The 23,347-nt window shown below is 50.6% G+C and overlaps 2 protein-coding genes across 4 annotated transcripts in view; one reads left to right on the top strand and one right to left on the bottom strand.

Moving 5' to 3' along the window:
* The first annotated feature begins 475 nt into the window (after positions 1-475).
* THAP3 (THAP domain containing 3) lies at positions 476-7,149 on the top strand. Of its 2 annotated transcripts, XM_081145305.1 has the most exons (5): positions 476-610; positions 3,053-3,245; positions 5,508-5,570; positions 5,708-5,818; positions 6,077-7,149. In XM_081145305.1, exons 1-5 carry the CDS (start codon positions 537-539, stop codon positions 6,338-6,340), a joined length of 705 nt encoding a protein of 234 aa, XP_081001431.1. In that variant the 5' UTR covers positions 476-536; the 3' UTR covers positions 6,341-7,149. The 2 variants fall into 2 exon arrangements, with proteins under 2 accessions (XP_081001431.1, XP_081001432.1); XM_081145306.1 differs by lacking the exon at positions 5,508-5,570.
* Positions 7,150-7,619: 470 nt separating this feature from the next.
* DNAJC11 (DnaJ heat shock protein family (Hsp40) member C11) overlaps positions 7,620-23,347 on the bottom strand; it is a 45,178-nt gene continuing 29,450 nt past the window's right edge. Inside the window, exons 5-16 of one of the 2 annotated variants that reach the window (XM_081145303.1) lie at positions 20,202-20,330; positions 19,247-19,369; positions 18,194-18,267; positions 15,296-15,485; positions 14,602-14,687; positions 14,153-14,269; positions 11,099-11,254; positions 10,775-10,844; positions 10,195-10,252; positions 9,909-10,051; positions 9,390-9,519; positions 7,620-9,001 (exon numbers count right to left, since the gene is read on the bottom strand). In XM_081145303.1, coding sequence (XP_081001429.1) covers positions 8,976-9,001; positions 9,390-9,519; positions 9,909-10,051; positions 10,195-10,252; positions 10,775-10,844; positions 11,099-11,254; positions 14,153-14,269; positions 14,602-14,687; positions 15,296-15,485; positions 18,194-18,267; positions 19,247-19,369; positions 20,202-20,330 — 1,302 coding nt within the window. In that variant the 3' untranslated portion in view covers positions 7,620-8,975. The remainder of the gene's footprint in view (positions 9,002-9,389; positions 9,520-9,908; positions 10,052-10,194; positions 10,253-10,774; positions 10,845-11,098; positions 11,255-14,152; positions 14,270-14,601; positions 14,688-15,295; positions 15,486-18,193; positions 18,268-19,246; positions 19,370-20,201; positions 20,331-23,347) is intronic. The other variant, XM_081145304.1, reaches the window with a different exon arrangement.

Here is a 23,347-nt window from a genome sequence, read left to right as displayed (position 1 = left end):
TGCTTTGTGAAAGCTGCAGCCTCTGAGGTTCCCTAAGCAGGACTGGGATCTCCTGGGGGTGCACACTCGGCCCTTTACCCCTGGTGGTCTGCAGGGCCCGAGCCTGTTCTGACCGCTGTATCCGCCTAACTCTAATCTGGGACCAACTCGTAGTCCTCTAGCGACGTTCGAGCAGCCAAAATCTGCGTCTCGGCGCCTCCCAAAGTCTTGAAACTACTGCTGACGTTGGGCATTGAGCCCTTCTGTTTCCAGTTGTCCAAGATTGATGGTGGGCGGGAGTTTGGGGGCTCCCAAAGCGAAGCGCGGGTAACGGGCTTCAGCGAGCCGGGGTGACACGGCAGAGCCCCTAACTCGGGCGACGTGGGTCGCGGGCGCCGAGCTGGCTGCTGGCCAGGGAGCAGCAGGCAGCCCCGCCCCCCGCTGGCTCCACCCCCCGCGCGGCCGCGCTCCGCCCGCCAGCCCCGCCCCCGGCCTTGCTGCGCCCGCGGGCCCCGCCGCCGCCATCTTTGTTAGGGGCGGCCGGCCCGGGTCTGGACATGCCGAAGTCCTGCGCGGCCCGGCAGTGCTGCAACCGCTACAGCAACCGCAGGAAGCAGCTTACCTTCCACCGGTGAGGGGCGGGGGCGCCGGGGGACGCGGGGTCCTGGCTGCCCGGGCCGCCTCGCCCGGGCCAACCGGCGCCCGAGGCTTGGCGCGCTGGGCGGACGGGGACGCCGGGGTCGCTGCCGGGCGGTGCGCGGGGGCCGGAGGGCGTGTGGCCCGGGGGCCGGGGCGTCTCGGGCACGGGGACCCGCGCCTCGCCGCCGGCCCGGGCGCTTGGGAAGGCGGTGGGAGAGGCTGAGCAGCCTGCCCAGCGGGGGGCGGGCCTGACCGAGCTCGGGGCCTCCCGGGCGGTGCTGAGAGGCTGGGAAGCCGCGGGCAGCGGAACGGGAAACCGAGAGTGAAACAGCAGTGTGCAGCCGTCTAGAAGACCTGTCTCCCCTAAACCAGGGGCACTTCAGAGTAAAGGGTTTGCACTCCCCCCCCAACCAGAGCGTAAATAGCCCAAATCACCCTACTCCAGGAGACAGCAGAAATCCAGTTGGTGCCATTTGCCAACCACACCGAAGGACACTTGAAGTTAAGAGAATAAATCTCATTTTTGATACATCAGCATAAAGCTGATCTCTACTGAGATCCTCCCCTAAAACTCCCACCTTTAGGAAACAGATGGACAAGGCACCAGGTAAACCGTTTACTAAAGAAATTATAGCCCAGTCAGCGTGGCTCAGCAGTTGAGCATCCACCTGTGATCCAGGAGATGGCAGTTTGATTGGGGTTGTGAGCTCGGTCCCCACTGAGGGGGTGTGCAAGAGGCAGCCCATCAATGACTCATCATTGATGTTTCCCTCTCCCCCCCTTCCTCTCTTGGAAATCAATAAAGGCATATTCAAATTTATATATTTATGTATGTATGTGTGTGTGTGTGTGTGTGTAAATAGTGTCCTGAGGTGTGACTACCCAGCATGACCTGCCCTGTTAGGAATTTATGATCAGATCACCCTGTGAGTCTACTTTCCATAGAACCCCCTGGTTTTTGTCCACAGTTGTGACTCATGTGTTCAATGGCAGTTCACTCCTTTTCATTGCTGCATAGTATTCCATTGAATGTGTGAACCAAAATTAATTGGTTGTTCTAGATTTGAAGGGCGTTGGGTGTCTCCGTGTTTTGGTCCATCACAAACACATGGATCAATATTTTTGCTGGGACCAGTCTTCTGGTGCACGTATCTCTATGTTTCAGTCAGGTATATATATACCTGGGGGTGGAGTTGTCTTCCGTTCACTCTCAGACCCATTCCAATCAGACTCTTGCACAGAAGAGCTCTGTCAGTTCCCCAGTGGCCCTCACGATGGCAAATGCAGTGGTCCCATTGTCTGAGTTGACTTCTCTGTAGCATTCGACACAACTAACCATTGACCCTTTGAGACACTTGGCTTCTAGGACACCTCTCAGTCTCTTCCTTAGTCACACTCCCTACTCAATGTCCTTTGCTGGATCCTTCTTATTTCCAACACTAGACATTGGAGCACTTCGGGACTAGGTTCATGGCCCTGCATTGACCCTGCCCACACTTGCTCCCCAAGGCACTGATCTCACCCAGGCCTTTGCCACCCTTTAGGGAGGGATAGCAACCCTCTCACATTGATGTCTTCAGACAATTTAAAAAGCACTTCAAATTTAACATCTAACATGTAAAACCAAAGTTCCCAGGTTCCAGACCGGCCCCTCCTACTGCCCCCTGACACTTCCTCCTCTCCTTATGTCATGGCCCACAGGCAAACCTTATTGCATGCCTTTTGAAATACATCCCAGATCTGCCCGCTTGTTCACTCCTCCTGCTGACGCTCCAGCTACCTTGTACTCTCCTGCAGTAGTGAGGGCGGGCTTGGGCATCACCCTCTGCCCAGAGCCTCCAGGGATCCCCCATCTGCCTGAGACCTGTGTCCTTCAGTCCCCACTCCTTGTCTTGCTCTGTCTCAGCCAAACCTGCTTCTCTTGTTGCTCCTTGAACATGCCAGGCACAAGCCTGTCCCTTGCTCTCCCTTCTGATATCCACACACGATCCCACTCCCTGAAGCCTCTGCTCAAATGACACCTCTCAGGTGGCCTTCCCTGACCACATCCTACTCTTCATTTCTACACAGTCCACGTCTGTCTAGTTTACCTTATGTCTACCCGTTCTGGAATGTTCCAGGGCCGGGCTGCCTTACTCCCATACCCCCAGCATCCAGAGCAGACCCCAATCTGGTGGGTTCCCAAGGGGACAAATGAAGGCTCACCTGGCACATGTAGCTTTGGAAACAGCTCTTTGGCCATGGTCATGGTCTCAAGTTTCCTAAGGATGCCGTAAACAGCCATGACAGAAGCTTCCAGAACTTGGACGTGGTTTAACAGAGTGATTTTCCAAGCTGTCTAGAATACTGTGTGGTGATGTGAAAATGCCCGGAGAATCCGAAGTGCTGAATCCAGCCTGGTTCATTCCCTCATGCCTCCTTCTTTGCCCCCTAGGTTCCCGTTCAGCCGGCCCGAGCTGCTGAAGGAATGGGTGCTGAACATCGGCCGGGGCAACTTCGAGCCCAAACAGCACACGGTCATCTGCTCGGAGCACTTCCGCCCTGAGTGCTTCAGTGCCTTTGGAAACCGCAAGAATCTGAAGCACAATGCTGTGCCCACAGTGTTCGCCTTCCAGGACGCCAGGCAGGTGAATACACCTGCCTTCTCTGCAGGGATCCACCCAGCAGGTGGGGGTGGGGGCAGGGACGGCAAAGGCACTGTCTAGTCTCTGGGGTTGGAGCCCAGCCGATGCTGCTGGCCATGGGCTTCGTTTTAGGGGATCTGCAGCTTAAAGATGATTTAAAAATGAGTCACCCTTCACAACTGGATGCTGTTGAAGCAGCAACTGGGAAGTGTGGCAAGAGCCGGGTCCTTTATGCGGTTCAGTTTTGCCAGGTCTCGCGGGGGCCTCAGGCTGAGCAGCAAAGGCCTTCCCAGTGGAAGGCAGCAGCTGAGCTGCATTCAGACCATCCTCTTCCGAGTAGCCAGCCAGGGCTTGTGCCCCTGTGATCAAGAAGCCAGAGGCTGCGCCACTGCCATTCAGCGCATCTCTGTTAAGGTCCTACTGTGTGTGTGCCCCCTGCTGGCTGAGAGCTCTGTCCGGGCCTGGGAGGGCGATGCCAGTGAAGCGCTGGAGGGTGGGGACAGCATGGACAGAGGCTTGCAGGTGGAAGGGATTTGGGTACGCTCAGAACAGCATGGGCTCAGGCTGGTCGGAGGGTTGCAAATGGTGACAGGCTTGGACAGGCTGCTGGTTTTTGGGTGAGGTCAGTGGGGAGGGATGTGACTTTGGAAGGCTAGAAGCTGGTTCGGAGGCCAAAGCATTGTCACAGGTGAGTGGAGTCACAGTGGCCTGAGTTGAAGGTGGGTCGCTGATGAGAGGACTGAGTGGATTGACTTTGCAGACCCAGTGGGCTGAGAGGGAGGTGGCCAGGGAGAAAGAGCTCACCAAACCCCTGGGGAATGGGGTTCCCTGATTCCAAGGTGTTTGGCCCTGTGCCCATTGAGTTTGATGTCCCAGTGGGACATGGAGTGGACGTGTCTTGGTGGGGTGGGGTGTGCAGGTTTGGCTCAGGAGAGAATTCACGGACCACTGTATGTTGGAGCCATGAGGGGGATTATATTGAATTTCATAAATCCCAGAGGTGTACAGAGTCCCAGAGTATGGGCCCCACAGGGGGGCACCTGCTTGAACCTGGAAGGCAAAGTAATGGGACAAACACAAGGCAGACGAACACCTGTGCGAGTTCTGATTTTATTGGGAATGAGAGGAAGGGGAGCGGTGAGACCGTTAGGGCTGTGAGGAAGAACTGGCCCCAGCTGTGAGCAAACCCGTGCGGCCTCTGCCATCTTTCCTTTGCCTGATGACCTCTCCCCGGCTCCCGCACGCGGCCGGCTGCCGCCTCTTCTCCAAGTCCAGGTTCGCGGTTCTGCAGGAGGGCCCTCCCTGCCCGTTTCCACCGCCCTTGCTCGCCTGTCCCTCCCTCCTGCTTGCTGAACTTTCTAGCACCTGCCACCACGTGCCACATTTTGTTTTCTTCCTTTTTGGTCTTCTCTCCTCTTACGTAAGTTCCGCGAGGGCAGGGACTTCATTCACTGCCTCAGTCCCAACACCGAGAACATTGCCGGGCACAACACAGGTGCTTAATACGTTTGGTTGTTTTTGTAATATGGAAGTCTTTTTATTTTTATTTTATATATATATAAAATTAGTTGTGGGAAGAACACAACATGAGGTCTACCCTCAAACTTGTGAGCATACAGTACAGTACTGTGACCTGTAGGCAGGATGTACAGCAGGGCTCTCAAAGGTCATCCTGTTGCTTAACTGAAACTTCATGCCCACTGTTAGCAACTCCACCCCCAAACCCCCCAGTGCATGTTTGCTAATAGAGTAGTTTGATCCCTTTGTGCACTTGTGGTAGTGTTTGTCCCAGAAGTAAGATATTACAATTAACCAACGGGTGTGTGTGTGTGGGGGTGGCATTTGTGATCTCCTTAGTGCCTAGGGGGCTGTTCTGGCCTGTGATCCTGGCTTAGCTGTGGGCGCCTGGGGACTGCAGGCTGTCGGATGTTTTATACTACATGGCTTGCACTTATTGAGCAAAATTTGAGGTACTACTCTGCGCCTAGAATGCCAGACCCTGGGGTAACACAAATTAGGTCCCTGGCTTCATAGGGACCTCTTCAGGGACTCTGGCCTAAGATTTGGGTCATCTTTAAAGATACCAGTGGGTGGATTGGGTTGGATTTCAAGGCCCAGTTTAATTGGATAAACATGGGCCGAGAATGGGGACAAGCACAAGGCTTGGCGCCTGGTGTGAGGTTCTCAGGGTACAGGTTTCTTACTCGCACCCCAACTGGGCCAAACATCGGGCCGCTGTCCACGGCAGCTCCATGTCTCTTGCAGCTGGTGAGGGACGACACGGACCCAGCCAGCAAGGGTGGAAATGCCAATTCTGAAAAGGAAAAGGTCAGTCTGCACTGTGGCCCGTCTGTGTGGGGAGCCAGTCTGTGCGGGGGGGGGGGGGGGGGGGGGCAGTCTACACTGGGGCTCTGTCCTTTTGCACTTTTGTTAGTCTGTGCTGCAGCCATGTCCTGCGTTTCCAGATCCTCCCTGAAGCCGAGGCCAGAGAGCACGGCCCGGGGAGACAGACAGACACTGCCCTCGAAGCGCTGCGGCCACAACCCACACCCAATGCCGGAGGCCCTGTTGGACAGGTAAGGCCAGGCACCAAGGGGGCACATGCTGGGCTGGTCTCAGCAGGAGGGGATTTGCTTCAAACAAAATGAGAAAGAATCGGTGCTCGAACTACAAGCACCACAGGGTGTGGCCGATTTCAGGCCTTCCCAGTGAAAGCAAGAACCAGGGTTTGGGCAGGGTCCCTAGACCCTTCCCCTTGCCCTTCCTGCTGGTGAACAGTCTGCTGCTGGCCCCTGGCTCTGGGCACTGCTTACCTTCCATTCACCTGTCCTCAGGTCCTGCCACATAGACCGGAAACAACTGAGGCCCCTGGTCAGCCAGCCAGCCCCCCGCAGCCATCTGATCACAGCTACGCCCTTTTGGACTTAGATGCCCTAAAAAAAAAACTCTTTGTGACCCTGAAGGAAAATGAAAAGCTCCGGAAGCGCTTGAAGGCCCAGAGGCTATTGATACGGAGGATGTGTAGCCGCCTGCGAGCCCACAGAGCAGGGCAGCCGGGCCTGGGGGCCAGGCGACAGCCAGAGCAGCAGAGCTGTTAGGTAGCCAGGCTTTCTCATCTGAGCCCCTGGGAGGCGGGGCCACAGTTTTGGGGCTCTAGCTATGAACACTTCAGTCCTGCTGCTCACACAGCAGCAGTGAGGCATGCCAGGTGAGGAGCTCAGCTTGGCCTCAGGTGAAGTTTGGTGGCCTCAGGCTCTGAGGGGGTGGGGCTGTGAACATGAGAAACTTGGTCATCCAGGTGACATCCCCTGGTGTCCATTCAGCACAAGCCAGGCCAGTGTCCTTGGATCCATACCATGCGGAGCCAGAGTGGCAGATATTCCCCCAGTGGGGAGGGAACAAGTTTCCATGTGGGGCAGCTGGGTCCAGGGAGGGACTAGTGCATGAGTCACTCCCATCCCACACCAGGGGGGTGACAGCTCTCAGGAAGCAGGAGTGGCCCCTCCATCCCCTAGACAGCTGGCTCTCTGGCTGACACTGGCCTCTGTTCTAAGGAGTGCCCTTCTCAGCTTGGTTTGATCTAAGTACATAATCAGGTGTCTTCCTACCCTGCAGGTTTTCCTCTATTTAAAAACAAATACTAGCCCTAGCTGGGTGGCTCAGTTGGTTAGAGCATCATCCCGATATGCCAAGGTTGCAAGTTTGATCCCTGGTCAGGGCGCATACAAGCAACCAATGAATGCATAAATATGTGGAACAACAAATCGATGTCTCTTGCAAATCAATAAATAAAAACAAGCCATAATTCAGTGTTCTCTCTCCTGCTCTGGTGGTGTTGAGAAGACTGACTTCCTGTTGGAGAGCAGGCAGGGTGTGACCACCTTTGACTACAAAAAATAAAGGTACTTTAGTTAAAAAAAGAAAAAAAATACATAGCCCTAGCTGGTTTGGCTCAGTGGTTAGAGTGTTGGCCTGTGGACTGAAGGGTCCCCGGTTCGATTCCAGCCAAGGGTGCATACCTTGATTGCAGGCTTGATCCCCGGCCCTGGTTGGGTCTCATGCAGGAGGCAACCAATCGATGTCTCTCTCTCACATCTATGTTCCTCTCCATACCACCCCCCACCCCCCGTTTCTCTATGGGAAAAAATATCCCCAGGTGAGGGGGGAAAAAAGAAACTTAGCCTGAGATTTCCTAACTCAGGGCTTTTTCTCAGGTGTCTAACGCAGAAAACAGAACAATATCTTCTGGTTAAGCTTCATGGTTTAATGTGGTTTAAACTGAAGGGTAAGGGCTGGGACAGGCCTTTGAGGAGGGGCACTTCCCTTATTTTGCTCACTCCCAAAAATGTACAGATGCACTGAAACACTACCCCAAGCTTTCAGGAAAGGTTTATTGTGGTAAGAGAGTGCCTCCTGTACAGGCCATTTCAGGCAGAATGAAGAGAATTGGTGCCCAAAAGACCACCTGCTGTGGAAGGAAGAGGGCTGTGTCTGAAGTCAGACTAAACGCAACGCTGATTGCACATTCACATTCAGAGCAGCAGCTCAGAGGACTTTTTAAAATGGAGATAAATATTAAGGATTGGACAACCTGAATTGTTTTTTAAAACTGGAGGAAGGGGTCATTAGCAATTCCACTGGTACCAGTGTTGGGGTGAAGCCTGATGGGAGCTGTCAGAACCACCGCCCATCAGGCCTGTGCTCATGACAGGTAACTGATCCCGCTGTTCAGAAGTATCCTGGCTCCTAAAGTATTCTGCATCCACCATAGGCCAGCGGAGGAAGGTCTTGAGAGCAGACACCCAGAAAGGAGTCCCTGTGAGGAGGGAGCTGGGCCAGACCAGGTATGGGGAGTAGCAGCGCCACCTGCTGGCCGTGAGCTGCTAGGACAGATTTGGCAGTCGAAAGGGGCGCTCTATGCCCCCTCATCCGTTTCCCCTTTCCTCCTGACCACCTTCATTCCAACACTGCACTGCGGTGTGCCAAGCAGGCAGGTCAGGCTGAGCCGTTTGGGATGAGGTGAGAGGGACACCCGTCTTTTCCCACAAGAATGGGGGAGGTCCTGGAAGGAAGTGACCTGTGACAGGGATGGGCCCTGGGAATAGAGGTATACTACTCTGTCCCAGGCCAGGTGCCAGTGGAATGATTCGAGAAGTTCTGGGAGGAAAAAGAGACTAATTTCCCAAGCCATTTGTTCTCAGATAAAAAGCAGATTTATAAACCCACACTCCTCTCCATATTTCAGCAGGAAAAGGTGGTTTTTGGGAAGTTGACCACACAGATGCTCAAATGACTGCAGACCTCTGTTCTTTCCATGTTGAGTGTGGGTTTCAGGAAAAGCAGTTCATGGTCCTGTGAGGGCAGGATGTTCCACAATGACCTCAAGACAGACCAAGAACTACTGGGTGGCTGCGGTCAGCACATGCTGAAGACCCCGGGGAGAGACCCAGAGGCATCTGGGGGCCCAGGGCCCTTCCCTTGGGAACATGATCCTTGGGAAAACAGACACAGCTGTGCTGTGGTTCTGGTCCTGGTAGGGCTGCCTCAGTCCTCCCTACAGCACCCATGAAAGCAGGGTGTCTGTGTCCCTTCACATAATTGATACGGTACCACTTCCTATAGGAATAATATAAAACAAACACATCTGATGTCTGGGTTTTTCCCCTGCTTCCAAATTTGTAGAATCCCAGGAAAAGATTTTTTGCAGCCTCTTAATCTGGTTTTTCAAGCAGTTTATCCATCTGTATCAATTCTGTGAGCTGTAAAAGAAAAAACAGACTCTGTTTGAAAAGGCAACTGTTTCCATGGCCTCTTTCCATGGGGTTCAGCCATCAGCAGACCAGAGGCTGCCTGGCTAATGGATGGTTCTGGAACGTAAATGAGCAGCTGGGTTACTTCACACCCCCCACCTGAGCTGCAGTTCCAAGCAAAGAGCTCACTGTAATTCCACCTGGGAAAGGCTGACGCCCCTGCAGGGCAGCACACCATGGGCCCTGAGCGAGTCTCCCAAGCCCATCTGTTCCCAGGCGGGTAACAAGGTGGTTGCTGCTCTACACTGATGCCCCTGGTCCCAGTCCGGTCAGTAGCTGAGGGCCTCTCTCCTGGTCTCTGCACAGGGCAGGCAACTGCAGAGGGGCAGCTACTCACACTGCTTTGGTATCCTGAGCGCCTCACTGTCCAGCGCCATCACCTGGTGCAGGACGCCTCGGAACTGGTAAAGCACTTTCAGGTTCTTCTCCTCACCCACACATGGGTCATAGAACCCGGGCAGCCCAGCCTGGAACAAACATTCTGATTTAAAAGAGGACTCGCGACGTGTTTAAACCCAGCATGACCGCCGTCTGCTACCACCTGCAGGTGCGGTGCCCTTAGAAGGGCCCTGACTTTCCCTCGGAAGATGCAAACTTTGCCACTTGAGAAAGAAATGAGAATTTTGTTTGCTGTTGTACCTGGCACACAGTAGGTACTCAGTAAATACTTGTTGAGTGGATGAATGCGGGAAGTAAATTGACCCAGTGTGGACCTAACTTGGGTGCTGGGCAGCATCCCACACAGCGAATGCTGGCAACACGAAGGCTGTGAAGAAGAGGCCATTCCATGGGGCCAGCTGTCCCCAGGCCCGAGAAGCCTTTTCTGTCTGAATCCCTTGGGAACGTGGTGCTCTACCTTGGAGGCCTCTGTGAGGATGAGCTTCGAGTCTTTCACCAGGCACTGCAGGGGCACAGTCACGTCAATCACTTTCACCTTCTCGCTCTTCCTGCTCTTGTCATTGACAAATTTCCCATACCAGGCGTTGACGATGATGAGGCCTGAAAAGGGACTGAGTCAGAGCAGGGGTGGGCCTTGGCAGGGCACCCCCACACCCCATTCACCCACAATGGAGTGCGGGAGCAGTGTGCTCCTTTGGGACCCCCATGCCCGCCCTGTTTCCAGAGAGGCCATGTCTTCTCACCCATTCTGGATTCTTCTGCCTCGATTATTCTTCGGACAGATTCCTGCATCAACCGAACCTGCAAAGAACAAGGCAGGCAGCCATCAGGGCCCTCGCTGGGCTCCGCCTCTTTGTGCAGAGCCACAACCACGTGCTGGGTTCATTTCAGCTTCCCCTGTCCACACAGAACCCGACAGTACCCGACACCCATCCTGGATACCTCTGCTACATCATGTAAAAACAATTCACTCACAAAACCCAAAAACCCCACAATTCACTTTAGAGGAAGAAAAAGAGGACAAGACCCACCACTTTAAAACACCACCTCGCTATGCCTTTTGAGGGTAACTGAAGCTCATCTTTAGAACTGGGCCTGAAGTTCCCAGTGGCAATATAAAGACGACAATGAGCGATGCAGCTGCTGGGAAAGAAGTCTGAGACCCGAGGCGTGAAACCAGTACGCAGAATGGGAAGTATTTCCTGAGCCCTAGTTTAAGAACTGCGGACCAGAGGAGAGAGGAGCAGTGCGTGCTCTGCATGCAGCATTTAGATATCCACGCAGAGTGAAAGGGCGTCCAGGGTGGCCTGATGCAGCACTTACTGCAGCTTCTGCCTCTTGTTTCTTCTGCAGGATGTCGGTGGCTGTGCTTTCCCTTTGCTTTTCCAACTCCCTTATGCGAGAAAAACACAAGCCGCACATTAGCGTGTGTTACCCCTTGTTGGACCTGTGCCCAGCAAACAGTCTGTGATCTTACTGCATTCCTAGTTCTAGAACTTTAAAAATATTTCCAAGGCAATCTCAAGCAAATCTGTTTGTCACAGGCTTGTGCAGCTTTTGCTTTGTCCCTAGATGGCTCTCCCCAACCTCCTTTTAAACAGAAATAGAGTTCTTTAGTGACGTCCCTGTGACATGTTTTAAACTCACTTTTCTTTCTGAGCCCTGAGGTATGGTTTGATGATGAGACGGTGCATAGCAAAGTAGACCACGAGGGGCCCCACGGTGGCGTAGAACACAGCGCTGGGAAGGAGCTGATCCGTCAGATGAACAGGGAAGAAGTAGGTCTGACTGGCCCTGTTTAACCTGAAAACAAAAACAACAACACATCGAAGATGAGTCAAGCTTCCAGGGAAGTTACGGGGGCCTCAGCGCCAGGAGGAGCCTCTCAGACACAGTGAACACCAGTCAGAAGGAACCCCGGAGTCAGCTTGTTCCTAACCCACTCCCCTTTGCTGGTTCCCGTTCCAAATCCAGTGTAGCTGCTGGATTTGATGTGTGGAACAGAAGAAAGGCCCCAGTGCCTGCTGACCTCAAGGGCAAAGCAACAGACTAATGCTTGACCAGAGCAAATGTGGCCTTAGAAGACAGGAGCGGACATTCCTCCAGGTGTCCTGGCGACAGTCACATCTCAGTCCTCGATTTACCTATTCGAAGTAAGTGTGTGAAGATATCCGAAGTCAGCAAATTGAGGAGGTTCTGCTTCCAGTAATGGCCGAGCAGCTCTTACTGGACAAAGCATACCACACGTACTAAAGGGGGACAAAGACTTTCAGGCACTAGATAGTAACTAAAGGCAGGCAGTACAAAGGAAGGGCTGAAATCCAGAAGAATGGAATTTCGGAGTCCCCCCACCAGCATTTAGCCTAAGGGCAACTCTCAATCTGTACCATCTGGATGGCTAAAACTGGAAAGAATCTGCAGTCCCATTAGACTGAAGCACCAGAGGTCAGAGTTTGGGGCAACCATAGAAGTTGGGAACTAGGGGGGACCCCAAAGTCAATTAATAAAAAGGAAGGTCAGCGATGGGGAGCCCCAAAATCTGCGCATAAACATGCATACACCTCCAGCTGGTCCCTCGTCTATCAGTGGCCTCGCTGAGGGTAAAATGTGCTGTGTTTTGGCTCCGGCCACAAAGGGAGTCTGAACTTGCAGTTTGACTTCTAACTACCTTCTAAAAGGGAAAATCAACACTTTTTGGAGAAACATAACTGAATATAGACACTACAATGTATTGCTCACAACACCCAGGATATGCTACAAACTACTCTACATACCCAGAAAAAAACAGGAAAAGGTAATGAACAGAAACCAACCCTGGACGACCCAGAAGTTGGAACTAGCAGATGAGATTTTAAAGCAACAGTTTTAACTATGCTCAAAGTCATCTACATTCACTGAATGGGCTCATGGGCCCAACAGCAGATGGAGTCAAGAGAAGAGCCAGTGAGCCTGTAAACAGCCCAACAGCAACTATCCAGTAGGTGGAACAAAGAGAGAAAGGAATGAAGATAAACGGGCAGAGCCTCAGAAACTTGTGGGAAAACATCAAGAGATCTAACAATCAAGTGATTAGCCTCAGAGAGGAGAGAATGAGGCAGGAATACATATTTGAAGACTTAATGGCCTAAAAATACCAAATTTGATGTAGGACCTACGATTACCAATGCAAAAGATTTAGTAAAGCCCAAGCAGCACAAACACAACAAAGCCACATCCAGTACACTGCAGTCAAATTGCTGAAAAACAGAAGTAAATCCAAAGTTGAGTAGCCAGGAAAAAAAGACATTACACGCAGGGGAATAATGCTGAATGACTTGTGATCAGAAACAACTGAGGCCAGAAGACAAGTAGAACATCATCTTTAGAATGCTGAAAGAAAAAACCTGCTGTCCCTGAAGTCTATGTCCAGTGACAATATCCTTTAAAAATAAAAGCAACTCCAGAATTGATAAAGAAGACTCAAAGCTAAAAAATAATCCAAAGAACCCAATAAGAAATCAGACAAAAGACTTAAGACACTTCACTAAGAAGGATCTATGGATGGCAAATACGCACATGAAAAGACACTCAACTCAACATCATTAGATATCAGGAAAATGCAAATCAAAACCATAATAGGATATACCTATACATCCACTAAAATAGGCAAAATTAAGCCCATAACCAAAGGTTGGCGAGGATATGGAGCAACTGGAACTCTCATGCTTCTGGTGGGAAAGTAAAATAAATCCACCGCTTTGGAATATGACTGGGTACTTTGCTATAGAAAGTAAACGCACACTTACCATATGCCTCAGCACACCCACTCCAACAGATTACTCAAGAGAAATCAGAACTTAATGTTCATACAAAACCTGTATGAACATTACATGAATGTCTATATTGGCTATTTGTAGTTGTCAAAAACTGGAAGCAATGGAAACATCTTTAAACGGATGAATAGAGACACTGTGGACATCTACACAATGCAATACTGAACAGTCATAAAAAGGAGCACACTGCTGACGTATGTATCAGTATGGACGTATCTCAAATGCATTATGCCCAAGAAAGAAGCACAAAGGCTTCAGCTGTTCACGTGATTCCATTTACATGACATTTTGAAAGGGCAAAAATATAAGGGGCAAATCAGATGAGTGGTTGGCAGGGCCTGGAAGACCACACACAGGGTGTGATGGGATTTGGGGGATGATGGAAGTGTCCTATGTATTGAGTGTGACAGTGGTTACATGACTTACATGACTGTCAAAACTCTCAGAACTGCACAATAAAAAGGGTGAATTTTAATTTATGTAGATTTTATCTCAATAAACCTGACTTTAAAAATTATAGCAATAACAACAGTTTAGCTCTGGGGCAGGACTGCCCATAACTGAACTATTTTAGGTTAATATAATATAAAATAATGCAATAGATAAAATATATTAATAAAACAGAATAAAGGAAAAATAAACATGTTTTTTGGTTGAAGAATGCTGAGGTCACCACTAGCAGACTTACACTATAAAACAATTTGAAGACAGTTTTTCAAGCCAAAGAAACTGGTGTCAGAAGGAAACTCAGATTTTTAGGAAGGAATAAGGAATACTGGAGACAGAAACGGAAGACTCCCTCCCTGTTTCACCCCTACCATAGGTAAAGCCCAGGTGAATTACAAGAAGCCAGGTAACCTGTGGCCACAAATATCTGAGTTCAACTTACTTGACTTTGAGAGAAACGCCCTGTGGGACTCCTATGCTGACAGCTGCACCAAGAACGCTGTGCCTGGAGATTTTCCTCTCAGCTCCATACTCCACCACCGTCCCAAAGAAGCCTGCCCTGCAGGGAGCAGATGGCAAAAGCCCCATAGCATCAGGGTGCAGGGGCACTGTCACTCAGAAGAGGCTGGGTCCCCACACCCACCTCCTGTCCTGCCCTCTCCACAGTGAACAGAACAAAGCCAGGACACTGATGGTCTAGTTCGTCCATTAGATCCCCTGTTCCCCAACCCCTGGGTCTGCACAGTAGTGAATCCCACCACCTCTCAGTAGGATGTGCTTGAGAAATGTCACATATGACAGATGAGCATGAGTGGGTATCTTCCACCAGCTGGCTCCACGATCAGAAACCCCCCCGTTGGCACGCTCCTAGGTCGCCAGGTCAGGACTTACTTAAGGGACCCTTTCACGCGAGTCTGGTCATCATCCTGGAATTTGTGCTGATAGCTGATCAGTGCAAAGGAGTGAGGGATTCCAAGCTGAGAAGACAGGGAAAAAGATACCATGGCTGGTGACCGAGACCCTGTGGCCAGGAGGGTACTACTCTGACTAGCTGTTGAGCACACACTGTGGGCAGGCCTCTCAGGCATGGGCTGCAATCTGGCAGTCCCACAGTGTGTGAAAATTTATCCATAGCCAATATTAAACAACGGGAGATTGCACATAAAAACCCAGTTTTCTGCCTTCTCAAGAAAAAGAACAAGTCTAACACTGAGCCTGCATTCCTGCATGGCAGCAGCTGGTGAGAGCTGCCCTTTGAGGGGTGGCCTCTCTCTCTCCCTGTGCCCCTGACAAAGTGACATATGAGCACACAACTCTGCTTTGGGGTCACCTACCAACCAGGGCTGCCCCCACCCTGATTCTGTGGGCTCCTCCCACCAGAAGATGTGAAAAAGGGATCTGGCTTTAGGGTAACTAAACACAACTACACTGGGCGCCCGCAAGCAACGGCATTTCAACAACCCTGGGTGGCAGTGACTAGAACCTGCCTCACTGGGTCCCCACCACAGGTGCTCAGATTCGGGCAGGGTGACCAGGGTACAGGCTGCAAGGGCACACTGAGGGAGGGGGAGGAATCCATCCTCACCTGCAGGGCCACAGTGAAGTGGCTGGTTTTGGTGTCCCGGACGATGCTCGTGTTCATGGCCGACTGGATACCCCAACGCCACTGCAGGTAACCCACAGTATTCTTGTCCAGGTTCCGAGCCAGGACAGTAGTGAGGCCAGGCCGGATTCCGCGGGATGAAAACTGCAGAGCACAGTTGGTCGTCACAAAGCTGGGGGGACACAGACAGAAAGGGTCCTGGATGATGCCTGGCCTCAGCTGTTCTTGCCCCTTCCTCTCTGCTGAGACCCTGCTCACATCACTTCCATTACCCCTACATGGAAAGCAAGAGGCCAAGCCTCTAACACAAGAAGGAGATGGAGGGTGACTCGGTGAGACCTTTCCAGCCATCGCCCTGCTAATCTGCACTCCCCATCCCACCCATTCCCACTTCAGCCACAACCAGAGAGGCACCCAAATGTCTGTGTTCCCCAGCCAGGCAATTAGAATCACCTGGGAGACTCCCAAAGTTGAGTTGGCCGGGCACTAGAATCGCCTGCTAGTCTAGAAAAACGGTGCTCCTACCGCCAGGCATTCTGGTCAGAGTGTTAAAAGCTTGCGGGTGACTACATGTGCAGCAGAGTTTGAGAACCAGTACCCAGAGCCCACCCCAGACCAATTAAGCCAGAATTTCCGGGGGGCGGCCCAGGCACGAAAACACTGCCCATGGGATTCTGATGGACATCCACGGACTGAAGCTACTTGGAAAGCTGGTACAAGAAGTCCTCACTTAATGTCCTCAATAGGTCCTGCGACTTGTAAGCTACATGATGTACAACAAAACCAATTTTACAACAGGCTAATTGATATAAACAGGAGTTTAGTCCTATGGCATCTCATCAACACAGTAATGAAACAGTCAGTGAAGGATGCGACCTTATGCCAGCACCTCCATACAGAAAACCATTCCCCCAAAGGCCTCTGAAGTTGTTTCCAGGGAGTCAGCCCCATCTTCTGGTTAAAAGGGGTATTTCACCTCAGTAACAAAGGAATTCACACCGTTTGACTCAAGGTGTTAAAAGGTGAGCAAACGGTGTGCCCTTAGCCAAAAGCCCGGCAGGCACTAGGCTGCCTAAATTTAGCTTTTCTCTCTTCTTCCTAAGTTCTGGAGGTGTCCCTTTTTCCATTAAAATAATAGTAAATGTGATCACTCTGATCAGATTCGCTCCTACACACAGACTTCCAATAGCTTCCCATAGCCAAATGAATTAGCGCCTTTCCTGCCTCAGGCCCCAACCTAGCCTTTCCTCTCACTTAGTTCATCCTCAAGTTGCACGACGGCTGCAGTTCCTGCTTTAGTCACACTGGAGTCAGGGGAGCAAGCAGGAAGAGAGAGAAAAGTCTCCCCTAGAATTTTAAGACAGAGTTTGGACTTGCAGGGAACTTGCCCCTGGGATTAGGACACCCTAAGAGCAGACACTGTGCACGAATAAACAGGCATCCCTGTTTATAATCTTCCTTCAAGTCTGATAAACGAGACCATGATGAAATTTCCACATCTGCAAAAGCTGACGACGAGCCAGCACTAGACCCAGGTGACTACGCTGTGGGTACTTTCAGGCTCAACCAGAAGAAATGAGCTACGGGTTTTCTTCAAAGACATGTCTCCTCAGGTGTCCGATCTTCAGAATGACCTGCTCTGCTTGCTCAAACTAGGGGCTGAGGCAGGGATCTGTGCTTTCAGTCAGCATCAGAGGTGACAATCCTAAGCAGACAAGGTTAGGGCCACGATGACACCCACATAAGACACTGTTCACCTGATGCTCTGGTTAAAAGTACAAATCCTGTCCCCTTCCCAGACCCTGATCCAAGTCCTAGAGCAGAGGCAGAAGCCGGGTTCTACCCAACACGGCGGCCTGAAGCACCCCTCCCCGCGTTCTCCACCCAGGCTGCGCTCATCTTCACAAAACGCGGTCTTCTGTCCCAGATGACGTCCTCTACCTCACACTTCCCTGACCCTCCGTATGTCGGATGGACCTGCAGACTTGCTTTTACTAGGGAACGAAGGGCAGGGACTGGTCTTACCCCGCAGAATGTGGCAGACACCAATACACGCCCAGAGGAAGCAAGCTACCCAGGCCTCCTTGAGCTGTACTTTATCCCCCGGGGAGAGGCTACACCTTCCACTCAGTCCTTATCTGAGCTCACACGGGTACCCCCAAATGGGAACGAGGCCACCCCCGCTGCTCTAGAAAGGACAGGGAGTGTGACATCATGCCGCAGGGCTTAAAGCTCTAGCACCTTCACTCCCTGAGACCAGGCGGTCTCCCCAGCTGCCCACTGCTTACGGAACCCCTTTTCAGAGCTTTACGCACATTCTCGGGGACAAATGGTGCACAAGCTCATAAATGTTTCAGATCGCTAACCAGCCCGGTCGGGCGTGGCTCAGAGGTTGAGCATCGACCTAGGATCCAGGCGATCGGGGTTCGATTCCCAGTCAGGGCACATGCCCGGGTGTGGGCTCGATCAATGACTCTCTCATCATTGATGTTTCTGTCTCTCTCTCTCCCTCTCCTTTCCTCTCTCTGAAATCAATAAAGATATATTTAAAAAAAGAAAAGATCGCTAACCAATGTCCCTATGAAGGCACCTCCCCTCCAGTCTCCCGGGTCCTCCCAGCCCACAGTGACCAGGCAGGGCCAGAGCCTCAGCCCCATAGAGGACCTGCGGGGCCCTGACCACCGAGCAGCAGGCCCCCACCCAGTGCTCTGTGCATCCTGCTCCTACACAGTCTGGCTCCTCGCTGGCTCTGCAGGGCCTGCCCTAATGACCCCGCAGGGCAGACAGGCAATTCCAGATGACCTTGACAAAAAGAACACACAGCTTCTGATCCCCTAATCCACAAAGACCATCAAAGAGCATTGATCTCTTTATATTTACCATCTTGGCGTGAGATTACGGAACAGCTTTAGACCAAAGAGAGGGCCCTGCAGATCCCCAGCTCCGAATTCTAACTGTTCAAAAAGGAAAAAGAAAGCATTAAAGGTGTTTCCTCTCACACCAGTAGCCCAGGCCTCAGGTCAGCACTGGCACAATTCCTTCATCTGATTCCATGTCATAGGCCTCTGCCAGTGCTCGAAAAGCAGGGGCTGGAAGATTCTTACTGTCTCATCCATCTCTGCCAGATGGAGGTGACTGTGTCCACTGACTCAAAAAAGGCAGGCTCCACTGAGGAATGTTTCAGAAAGGAGCCCTCCCTCCAAGCTCCACTGCTCACCTCCCAAGCTCAGGTCCGGAGGGGAGACTGGATCGGAGTCCCTCCCTTGTCTGCAGAGTGCCTGCCTGCGCAGTCAGGTGTGGGCCCTCCCCTCCCACGCAGTGCCCTTATCTCTGCATTTTCATTCTGCTCTGCTTCATCGTCTGCAGGTATCACAGGTGACTGGAGATGGTTCTCAGGGGCCTGATGTTAAACCCATCAGCAGTTCCGCACTCACAGCCTTGGAAGCCCAGCCTGTCCTGGCTGCCTCATTTACTAGTCTGGGTGACTTTCAAGGCAACTCTTCAATGTTAATTTGATGCAGCTCAATTTGCTTGGCAGATATGGCTGTTAAATGACTGCCAACCAGTGGACCAGCGCACCAAGACAGAGGCACTGCCTTCTGAATTGTGTAGGGAAATGGAATAGCCTACAGGTTTTTGCTTGAGGGGAACAAAGATGCGGAGTTTCCAGAAGTTAGATTTCTGGAAATTGGCATCTCCAGGGAAACTGTGTTGTTCTAGCCTAACTGTGAGTGTTCGGCAGACTATAGGGATTCCTTCTCAGGTGAGAGACATATTTTTCTCTTGGTGAGAGTTATCTTGTGAAGTTTGACATCTGGTACCCTGTTGCACAGTGATGAGGACAACCTGGGTCATCAAGGGCCAGCTTTCAGAGTGTAAATGTTCAAAAACAAGTCTTTGTGATGAACATGGCCCACTGGCTGACATTCTTACCTCTCCCCATCCCTTCGCAGAGGTGACTCGTCTGAGCGCGAAGTTAATGGAACCCCCACCATTCCCATTCTGGGTCGAGAGGCTTCCAGAGAGGATGGCTGTGTCTGTAGATGTCAATGGTGCCTAGGAAATGACATTTGCAGGTAATAAAGGCGTCAAAGCAACAGGAAATGCCAAGAACAGAAGTCTAATGATTAGATGGTAAGAGCAAGGCCCACTGTGCGGCAATTCCTCAGTGCAATGGCATTGGGGAGTGGAATTACCTCAACGGCTTCGCTTCTCCCCTACTTTGCCATCTGACCTGCATGCAGCCACCAAGGTCATGGTTTGTAAAAGATTTAATGGGCAAATGTCAAAAAACCAGGGGAAACAACAGAGCTAAGAGCTGGTTCTTAGTTTGCCCACAGTGTCAGTCTACAGTGATCACTATGTGCCTTCCTATGGCCGTACTGACTGAGGTAGGCCTTTAGGGTCTAGGATGATGCACTTGAGAATAAGTGACTTGAGGCGACAGAGACCCACTGTAACCCTCAGATTGCCACATCCAAATAGCGGGCAGAAAGATGACATTTTAGTCACCCCAGGGCTCAGCTGAATATTGTTTTCAGCACAGTAAAGTGTGCCTTAAAACTAAGACTGGTTCTTGAATTACCCATGAGGTCTGCTTTCTCTCCTAAAATCACCATGACCTCAGGCTCCCAGGCCATCTGCACCTCCTGACTGAAAAGCTCTGTGACCTTGGAAGCTAAGCCTCTGCCCCGGCACTCATGCTGCAGTAACAACAGGCTGGGACTGGAGCTCTTTTTTCAGTGGTTCATTGTATCCTTTCATAAATAAAGGTGAGAAAAACCCTGAGCAGACTCCCTTGTCCCAGCTGCTCATGCGCTGTGCCTTGTTAACCCAGCCCACCGTGCCGGGGGTGGGGTTTGGGGTGAGGGGTGTCTGTGCACTGTACCTCAATGGACTGGGATATGTGCATCTTGTTAATTTCTATCTGCGGGAAGCCACTTCCAGACACATCTTCATACTCTTCCTCATAGCGGTCAAAGAGGTCAGTGGCATCGATGCCAACGCTGATGGTACCCTGGGGCAGAGAAACAAGCAGTCAGCACCAGGGGAGGCGCCTGTGGGATGAAGCAATGCACTACATGTGAGCAGTGCACTTGGGCCACTGGGTCCAGGCAGGACTCCACCATGAGTCCACATAGTATGAATGTCACGGTTCAGACCAAGCAATGGCAGAGCACAACCAACTTTGATCAGAAAACCTGTCATGCCTGCAGGGAAAGGACATGCCAAAGATAAGTGTTAGGAAAAGAAATAAGATCTACACAATTTGGCTGCAGGTTCGTTCCCTAGACAGGCCGCATATAAGAATCAACCAACAACTGCATAAATAAGTGGAACAACAAATCAATGTTTTTCTATCAAAAAACAAATAAACCCATACAATTTGATTTTCAGAGACCGAACAGGACATACTTCATGGCTCTAAACAGATCATCTCCAGATTTAACCCTTAATGTATAAAACAACCTAAAACTAGCTACACAGATTAAACATTTTCTTGTAATTACTCTTACATCCCAAAACTACCTTAAAACTGTTTAAAATGTAAAAATACTTTCCAAGGTAAAGAAGTGCAAACAAAAATAAATTATGAACAAATGGGAGATTGAAAAATTGTTCTGCTTGCTAAAATTGAGAATTAAGTTTTGAGAAACAGAACACCATAGTCTCAAGAAATACTAAGTTAAAATTTTGCTGACTGATAAAAATGCTCTTTACTCAGAAAATCAATGTTTATTATTTTCTTTTATTTTCATAGGACTTTTCAAGTGGGTATGTATCTTTTTTTATCCTCACAGGAGGATATGTTTGATTTTTTTTTTTTTTTTTAAGATATATCTTTATTGATTTCAGAGAGAGGAAGGGGGAGCGAGAGAGAGAGATAGAAACGTCATTGATCGGCTGCCTCCTGCATGCCCCCAACTGGGGATCAAGCCCACAACCCGGGCATGTGCTCTGACCGGGAATTGAACCCCGATCTCCTGGGTCCTAGGTCAATGCTCAACTGCTGAGCCATGCCTGGCCAGGATTTTTAAAATTTTTTTTTTTTGAGAAGGCAGGGAGCGGAGGAGGAAGGAAGAGAGGAAGAGATGGAGTGAGGGAAGGGGGGGGAAGGGGGGAGAGAGCGAGAGAAACATTGATCTATTGCCTCCCATACATGCCCCGAACAGGGATCAAACCCACAACCTTTTGGTATACAGGACGATGCTCCTATCTACTGAGCCACCTGGCCAGGGCATCAAGTGGGCATATAATAATCTTAATCTAACATATAAAACCATGACCACACGCATTTTCTTACATTCTTTGAAGCCCATTTTTAAAAACATTACCAAGTTTTAACTTACATATAATATAAATTGCACCCATTTGAAGTACACAATTCAGTGAATTTCCATAGATGTCTATACCTGTGAAACCACCTCCAAAATCACGACACAGAACCTTTCTATCACCCCAAAGTAGCTTGGGAGGGTGTTTCTCTCCCTGAGAAGGGGAGGTGTTAACAAACGTATGAGGGGAATGAGGGATGAGCCTGTGGGTGTCCAGAGGAGTGAGGGGACCAATGGGCCTGGAGCGGGGGGGGGGGGGGGGGGAGAAGGCAGACAAGGAACTCGGAAGGGGTGTTGTGCACATGGGGTGGGGGTGTTTGGGGGATGCTGCCAGTTTAAGCCTCTTATTTAGGTTGGTATAGCAATAATCCCAGGTTTCTATTTTTAAACAAAGTATTATCATCAGTTATCATCAACAGGTGCCTTAAACTAAGAAGCCAGAGTAGGTTGGGTGGACAGGCCTTCACCTTGTACTTCCAGCATCTGCCACCGTCTTATCTGATGCTGTGAGGGATGCACGGTGACTTTAGGAGATGACAAGGATTGCCCATCACTCTTCTCTCATCTTTCCAGGTAAAATGTGCAGCCCCTCCCATCCTAGGACCTGCATGCAGGTGCTTGCTGATCCAGGGGCTCGGCATAGTCTGTTGGTGGTGGGAAAGGTATTAGGTGCTGCTGCCCATTTGGCACATCAGGCAGGTGGCCAGTGCCTTGGCCTGTGAAGTGTATAAAGCTGTCAAGCCACTGGTCAGCCACATCCATGGAAAATTCTAAGTGTATGAGAACATGTATGGGAATCAGAGGTGGGCCAGTCCTAAAGAACACATGAGAGCAGTCTGAACTCTCACCAGTGTTTTCTCACCTATTGAAAGTGTACATCACGGTGGCACTTTTTCTATGAAGGGCCATAGATTTTAGGTGTTGTGGACCATATAGTTTCTATTGAGACTTGACTGCTGTCATAGGGAAAGCAGCCAGACTATCCAGTAAATGACTGGGCCTGACTATTCCGACAAATCTTCATTCATTGATCCCAAAATCTGATTTTCATATAATTTTCACATCTCAAAATATTATTTTTCTTTTGATTGTTTTCGACCATTTAAAAATATTAAAAAAATTCTTAGCTCATAGACCACACAGAAACAGGCAGTGGGCCAAATCTGGCAACTTCCAATATAAATCTACAGGGCTTCTTTTTGGGTGGGAGGGTAATGCTTTTTTTTTTCTTCTTTTTTTAAATTAAATATATCTTTATTGATTTCAGAGAGAGGAAAGGAGAGGGAGAGAGAGATAGAAACATCAATGATGAGAGAGTCATTGATCAAGCCACAACCGGGGCATGTGCCCTGACCGGGAATCGAACCCCGATCGCCTAGATCCTAGATCGATGCTCAACCGCTGAGCCACGCCCGGCCGGGCTCTTTTTTAATGAACTCTTTAAGCAGCAATGAGATGAAACAAACTGCAGGTTTAAAAAAAAAAAGTATCGCCCTGGCTGGTGTGGCTCAGTTGGTTGGAGTGTCATCCTGTACACCAAAAAAGGCTGTGGGTTTGATTCTCAGTCAGAGCGCATACCTAGGTTGTGGGTTCAATCCCCAGTTGGGGTGCATATGGGAAGGCAACCGACCGATGTTTCTCTCCCCCCTTTTCCCCCCACTTTCTAAAATCAATAAGCATGTCCTTGGGTGAAGATTTT

Source organism: Miniopterus schreibersii (assembly GCF_964146895.1).
Source record: "Miniopterus schreibersii genome assembly, chromosome: 8".
NCBI classification, from domain to species: Eukaryota; Metazoa; Chordata; class Mammalia; order Chiroptera; family Miniopteridae; genus Miniopterus; species Miniopterus schreibersii.
The sequence above is the reverse complement of the archived record's forward strand: the minus strand, read 5'-3'. Positions and strand labels throughout refer to the sequence as shown.

Bases quoted from the DNA above. Each gene is read 5' to 3' on its own strand.
- THAP3 (XM_081145305.1), top strand. From the start codon at position 537: ATGCCGAAGTCCTGCGCGGCCCGGCAGTGCTGCAACCGCTACAGCAAC. The intron at 611-3,052 runs GTGAGGGGCGGG...TTTGCCCCCTAG, and splicing joins AAGCAGCTTACCTTCCACCG to GTTCCCGTTCAGCCGGCCCG. The intron at 3,246-5,507 runs GTGAATACACCT...TGTCTCTTGCAG, and splicing joins CCTTCCAGGACGCCAGGCAG to CTGGTGAGGGACGACACGGA.